This window comes from Prinia subflava, chromosome 21, assembly GCF_021018805.1.
Source record: "Prinia subflava isolate CZ2003 ecotype Zambia chromosome 21, Cam_Psub_1.2, whole genome shotgun sequence".
In the NCBI taxonomy this organism is placed as follows: Eukaryota; Metazoa; Chordata; class Aves; order Passeriformes; family Cisticolidae; genus Prinia; species Prinia subflava.
Window position 1 is genome coordinate 6,192,122 of NC_086267.1, and position 6,920 is coordinate 6,199,041.

The following is a 6,920-nucleotide window of genomic DNA, read 5'->3' on the forward strand; positions in this document are numbered from 1 at the left end:
TCCCTGTGCCAGCTGTGTGTGACACCCCGCCCTGCCCTGTCCCTGTGCCAGTTGTGTGTGTGACACCCCGCCCTGCCCTGTCCCTGTGCCATCCCCCTGTGCCAGCTGTGTGTGACATCCCACCGTGCCCTGTCCCTGTGCCAGCTGTGTGTGTGACACCCCGCCCTGCCCTGTCCCTGTCCCTGCTGTGTGTGTGACACCCCGCCCTGCCCTGTCCCTGTCCCTGCTGTGTGTGTGACATTCCCCCTGCCCTGTCCCTGCTGTGTGTGTGACACCCCGCCCTGCCCTGTCCCTGTCCCTGCTGTGTGTGTGACACCCCGCCCTGCCCTGTCCCTGTGCCCTGTCCCTGTGCCAGCTGTGTGTGTGACATCCCCACTGCCCCGTCCCTGTGCCACCAGCCCTGTGCCAGCTGTGTGTGTGTGACATCCCCACTGCCCTGTCCCTGTGCCACCAGCCCTGTCCCTGTGCCAGCTGTGTGTGTGACATCCCGCCCTGCCCTGTCCCTGTGCCACCAGCCCTGTCCCTGTGCCAGCTGTGTGTGACATCCCTCCTGCCCTGTCCCTGTGCCAGCTGTGTGTGTGACACCCTGCCCTGCCCTGTCCCTGTGCCCTGTCCCTGTGCCAGCTGTGTGTGTGACACCCCGCCCTGCCCTGTCCCTGTGCCACCAGCCCTGTCCCTGTGCCAGCTGTGTGTGTGACACCCCGCCCTGTCCCTGTGCCAGCTGTGTGTGTGACACCCCGCCCTGCCCTGTCCCTGTGCCACCAGCCCTGTGCCAGCTGTGTTTGTGACACCCCGCCCTGCCCTGTCCCTGTGCCAGCTGTGTGTGTGACACCCCGCCCTGCCCTGTCCCTGTGCCAGCTGTGTGTGACATCCCCCTGCCCTGTCCCTGTGCCATCTGTGTGTGTGACACCCCGCCCTGCCCTGTCCCCCCGTGGGCACAGCTGGGGTGGGGACAGGGGTGTTAAGGGGACCTTGGTTTGTGTCCTGTTGGCCCCGCAGGTCTGAGCAGCGACAGCGGCCTGGGGGGCAGCACCGACGGCAGCAGCGACGTCCTGGTGTTCGGCTCCGTGGTGGACAGCGTCACCGAGGAGGGTGGGTGGCACCGGGAGGGTGGGGGACACATGGGAGGGTGGGGGCACAGAGGGAAAATGGGTGGCACAGGACAGGGTGGGGGGCACACAGGAATTGAGTGGCACAGAGGGAAAGTGGGTGGCACACAGGTGAAGGTGAGTGGCACAGGGGAGGGTGGGTGGCACAGGAGAGGGTGGGTGACACACAGGGGAAGGTGGGTGGCACACAGGGGCAGGTGGGTGGCACACAGAAGGTGGGTGACACAGGGGAAGGTGGGTGACACAGGGGAAGGTGGGTGACACAGGGGCAGGTGGGTGGCACATGGGGGAAGGTGGGTGACACAGGGGCAGGAGGGTGGCACACAGGGGAAGGTGGGTGGCACACAGGGGCAGGTGGGTGGCACACGGGGGAAGGTGGGTGGCACACAGGGGCAGGTGGGTGGCACACGGGGGCAGGTGGGTGACACACAGGGGCAGGTGGGTGACACACAGGGGAAGGTGGGTGACACAGGGGAAGGTGGGTGACACAGGGGCAGGTGGGTGACACAGGGGCAGGTGGGTGGCACATGGGGGAAGGTGGGTGACACAGGGGCAGGAGGGTGGCACACAGGGGAAGGTGGGTGGCACACAGGGGCAGGTGGGTGGCACACGGGGGAAGGTGGGTGGCACACAGGGGAAGGTGGGTGACACACAGGGGAAGGGCAGGAGGGCTTTGTCCGGGACTTTCTCGGCTGGAGATCCAGGCCGAGGCAGGGCTGAGGGGTTGTGAGGAATTGATTTGGAAAATAGAACCTTTCTATCGGCTCAGCAACCCGAGTCCTGCCAGATTGTCGGGATTTTGGGGAGGAATTTGGGATTCTGGGGAGGAATTTGGGATTTTGGGGAGGAATTTGGGGGATTTGGGGATGGAATTCTTCCCTGGGAGTGTGGGGAGGGGCTGGGATGGATCCCCCAGAGAAGCTGTGGCTGCCCCAGCCCTGGAAGTGCCCACGGGCAGGCTGGAGCATCCCAGGATAACGAGATGAGTTTTGGGATAACGAGATGAGTTTTGGGATAACGAGATGAGTTTTGGGATGCCTCCCAAGCCAATCCTTGTGGGATTCTCTGTTTCCTCACTGAATTTCCCCTAAACAAAGGCAGAACTCCACAAACACCCCCTGGCCCCGCTCCCCTCAGCCAGGCTGGGTGAGCAGCACGGCACGGGAGCTGTAAAAAACGGAGTGCAAAGCTTTGGGGGCAGTAAAACACAAAGTGCAAAGCTTTGGGGGCAGTAAAACACAAAGTGCAAAACTTTGGGGGCAGTAAAACACAAAGTGCAAAGCTTTGGGGGCAGTAAAACACAAAGTGCAAAACTTTGGGGGCAGTAAAACACAAAGTGCAAAACTTTGGGGGCAGTAAAACACAAAGTGCAAAACTTTGGGGGCAGTAAAACACAAACCGTGAAGCTTTGGGGGCTGTAAAAAATGGAGTACAAAGTTTTGGGGGCCGTAAAAAACAAACTGCAAAGCTTTGTGCTGATCTCTGCCCGTCCCTCCGTGCCCCGCAGAGTGCGAGGTGTCCGAGGAGTCGAGCGGCGAGGCCGAGGTCGAGCAGGAGGCGTCGGACCTGGAGGACGTGCGGGAGCTGCACCCGGGGCTGGTGCTGTACCGGGCGGCCCAGGCCCGGAACCTGCCCCTGCTGGCCCAGGCGCTGGCCCACGGCGCCGACATCAACTGGGCCAACGACGAGGACGAGGGCCAGACCCCCCTGATCCAGGCTGTCAAGGGGGTACGCGGGGCCGGGGGGCTGCGCTGGGTCTGGGGGTCCAGGCTGAGGGGTCACACTCCAGGCCAGGGGGCTGCGCTGGGGCTGGGGAGCCACGCTGGGGCTGGGGGTCACACTCCGGGCTGGGGGGTCACACTGGGGCTGGGGGTCACACTCCGGGCTGGGGGGTCACACTGGGGCTGGGGGTCACACTCAGGGCTGGGGGTCACACTCCAGGCTGGGGGGCTGCGCTGGGGCCGGGGGGCTGTGCTGGGGCTGGGGTGTCACACTGGGACCGGGGGTCACACTGGGGCCAGGGGTCACACTCCAGGATGGGGGTCACACTGGGGCTGGGGGTCACACTGGGGCCGGGGGTCACACTGGGGCCGGGGGCTGCGCTGGGGCTGGGGGTCACACTCTGGGGTGGGGGTCACACTCCGGGCTGGGGGTCACGCTCTGGACTGGGGGGGTCACACTGGAGCTGGGGGGCTGCGCTGGGGCCGGGGGGCTGCGCTCCAGGCTGGGGGTCACACTCCGGGCTGGGGGTCACACTGGGGCTGGGGGTCACACTCCGGGCCGGGGTTTGGAGCATGGGAATTGTCCAGTCTGGATTGTGGAAATTCCCAATTCTCCAGTCTGGCTGGATGGATGTGGAAATTCCCAATTCTGCAGTTTGGATTGATGGATAGATGTGGGAATTCCCAGTTCTCCAGTCTGGCTGGATTTGTGTGAAATTCCCTTTTTGGAGCACAGGAATTGTCCAGTCTGGCTGGATGGATGTGGAAATTCCCAATTGTTCAGTCTGGCTGGATTTGTGTGGAAATTCCCTGGGGATTGCCCAGCTTGGTTGGATTTGTGTGTAAATTCCCAATTGTCCAGTCTGGCTGGATTTATGTGGAAATTCCCTGGGAATTGCCCAGTCTGGCTGGATTTGTGTGAAATTCCCTTTTTGGAGCACAGGAATTGTCCAGTCTGGCTGGATTTGTGTGAAATTCCCTTTTTGGAGCACAGGAATTGTCCAGTCTGGCTGGATTTGTGTGGAAATTCCCTTTTTGGAGCACAGGAATTGCCCAGCCAGGCTGGATTTGTGTGGAAATTCCCTGGGGATTGTCCAGCCTGGCTGGATTTCTGTGAAATTCCCTGGGGATTGCCCAGCCAGGCTGGATTTGTGTGGAAATTCCCTTTTTGGATCACAGGAATTCTCCAGCCAGGCTGGATTTGTGTGGAAATTCCCTTTTCCCCTTTTCCCAGGGCTCCTTGATCGCCTGTGAGTTCCTGCTGCAGAACGGGGCTGACGTGAACCAGAGGGACGCGCGGGGCCGGGCGCCGCTGCACCACGCCACCTACCTGGGCCACACCGGGTGAGGCTGCGGAATTCCCGGCCGGAATAACCCCGGGAATGCAGGACAGGGGGGATCGGGGGGCACTGACCCGGGAAATGCGGATTTTGGAGCGCACAGGGCAGGGGAGGTGGGATACAGGGGTGGAATCGTTCCCTGGGTGGGCGGGGAGGGGCTGGGATGGAATTCCCAGGGAATTTATGGCTGGAGAGGGGCTGGGATGGAATTCCCAGGGAATTTATGGCTGCCCCTGGATCCCTGGAAGTGCCCAAGGGCAAGTTGGAGCAACCTGGGATGATGATGAGTTGGAATTCTGTGCGTCTGGGGTGGGAATTCTGTGCCTCTGGATCAGGAATTCTGTTCCTGGGAGCTGGAATTCCATGCCTCAGGAATTCTGTTTCTCTGGATCTGGAATTCTCTTTGTGGAAGCTGGAATTCCGTGCCTCTTGATGTGGAGTTCTGTTCTTGGGATCTGGAATTCTGTTCCTGGGAGCTGGAATTCCATGCCTCTGGATCTGGAATTCTGTTCCTGGGATCTGGAATTCTGTTCCTGGGGGCTGGAATTCCGTGCCTCTGGAATTCTCATCCTGGGATCTGGAATTCTCTTCTTGGGAGCTGGAATTCTCTTCTTGGGAGCTGGAATTCCATGCCCGTGGAGTCCTGTTCCTGGGAGCTGAAATTCCGTGCCCCTGGATCTGGAATTCCCTTCCTGGGGGCTAGAATTCTGATCCTGGGATCTGGTATTCTGTTCCTGAGGGCTGGAATTCCACGGCCCCGGGGTCCCGTTCCTGTGGATCTGGAATTCTGTGCCCCTGGAGTCCTGTTCCTGAGGGCTGGAATTCTGTTCCTGGGATCTGGAATTCTGTTCCTGGGATCTGGAATTCCGTTCCTGGGAGCTGGAATTCCGTTCCTGGGAGCTGGAATTCTGTTCCTGGGGGCTGGAATTCCGTGCCACTGGATATGGAATTCCTTGTCCCCGTGCCCCCGCTGTCCCCGCTGTCGCCGGTGTCCCCCGCTGTCCCCCGCTGTCCCCCGCTGTCCCCCGCTGTCCCCCGCTGTCCCCCGCTGTCCCCGCTGTCCCCCGCTGTCCCCCGCTGTCCCCCGCTGTCCCCGCTGTCCCCCGCTGTCCCCGCTGTCCCCGCTGTCCCCGCTGTCCCTTGTCCCCCCGCTGTCCCCGCTGTCCCTTGTCCCCCGCTGACGCCGGTGTCCCCAGGCAGGTGTGCCTGTTCCTCAAGCGCGGCGCCGCGCAGGACGCGCCCGACGGGGACGGGCAGGACCCGCTGAGCATCGCCGTGAGCGCCGCCAACGCCGACATCGTCACCCTGTGAGCCCCGGCGGGACACCGGGAATACCGGGAATACCGGGAATACCGGGAATACCGGGGAGGGAGAGCGGGAATGGAGACCGGGAATACCGGGGAGGGAGAGCGGGAATACCGGGGAGGGACACCGGGAATGGAGACCGGGAACGGCGGGGAGGGATGGCGGGAATGGATACCGGGAATGGAGACCGGGAATACCGGGGAGGGACAGCGGGAATACCGGGGAGGGACACCGGGAATGGATACTGGGAATGGCGGGAATGGATACTGGGAATGGCGGGGAGGGAGACTGGGGAATGGGTACCGGGAATGGATACCGGGAATGGCGGGGAGGGAGACCGGGAACGGCGGGAATGGATACCGGGGAGGGATACCGGGGATGGATACCGGGAATACCGGGGAGGGAGACCGGGATGGATACTGGGGATGGAGGGGAGGGATACTGGGAATGGCAGGGGAATACTGTGAATGGCCAGGGAATGTTGGGGAATGAATACCGGGAATGGCAGGGGAACGCCAGGAATTGAATGCTGGGGAATGCCAGGAATGATGGGGAATACTGGGAATAGCTGGGGAACACCAGGAATTGAATACTGGGAATGGCTGGGGAGTGATGGGGAATACTGGGAATTGCTGGGTAATGCTAGGAAATACCAGGGAATACCATGAAATGCTGGGAAACCCTGCCTGGGGACTGGGAAATATCAGGAAATACTGCCTGGGGACTGGGAAATTCTGGGAAACGCTGGGAAGTTCTGGGAAATTCTGGGAGACACTGGGAAATACTGCCTGGAGACTGGGAAATTCTGGGAAGCACTGGGAAATACTGGGAAATACTGCCTGGGAACTGGGAAATTCTGGGAAACACTGTCTGGGGACCGGGAAATGCTGGGAAATTCTAGGAAACGCTGGGAAATGCTGGGAAATACTGGGAAATATTGGGAAACGCTGCCTGGGGAGGAGAGGGTTAATCATCCCACAGTCAGGAATGATTAACCCTCTCCTCCCCGTGGCCGTGCAGGCTGCGCCTGGCGAGGATGAACGAGGAGATGCGCGAGGCCGAGGGGCCGCTGGGCCAGCCCGGGCAGTACCCGAGCAACAGCCCCACGGAGCTGCAGTACAGGAAATGCATCCAGGAGTTCATCAGCCTCAACATCGACGAGTGCTAGGGACAGCCCCGGGAGACCCCCTGGATTCTCCTGGGATTCTCCCGGGATTCTCCTGGGATTCTCCTCGGAATCTCCTTGGATTCTTCTCGGAATCTCCTCGGGTTCTCCCTGGATTCTGCTCGGGTTCTCCTCGGGTTCTCCTCGGATTCTCCCTGGATTCTCCTTGGATTCTCCTTGGATTCTCCCTGGATTCTCCCTGGATTCTCCTGGGATTCTCCTCGGAATCTCCTTGGATTCTCCTCGGAATCTCCTTGGATTCTTCTCAGAATCTCCTCGG

General features: G+C 61.1%; 1 protein-coding gene across 1 annotated transcript in view; it reads left to right on the forward strand.

Annotated features, from left to right (window-relative positions):
- ACAP3 (ArfGAP with coiled-coil, ankyrin repeat and PH domains 3) overlaps positions 1-6,720 on the forward strand; it is a 73,146-nt gene extending 66,426 nt beyond the window's left edge. Inside the window, 5 exon segments of the mRNA XM_063417320.1 lie at positions 1,000-1,092; positions 2,617-2,837; positions 4,065-4,174; positions 5,367-5,477; positions 6,496-6,720. Coding sequence (XP_063273390.1) covers positions 1,000-1,092; positions 2,617-2,837; positions 4,065-4,174; positions 5,367-5,477; positions 6,496-6,643 — 683 coding nt within the window. The 3' untranslated portion in view covers positions 6,644-6,720.
- Positions 6,721-6,920: the final 200 nt, after the last annotated feature.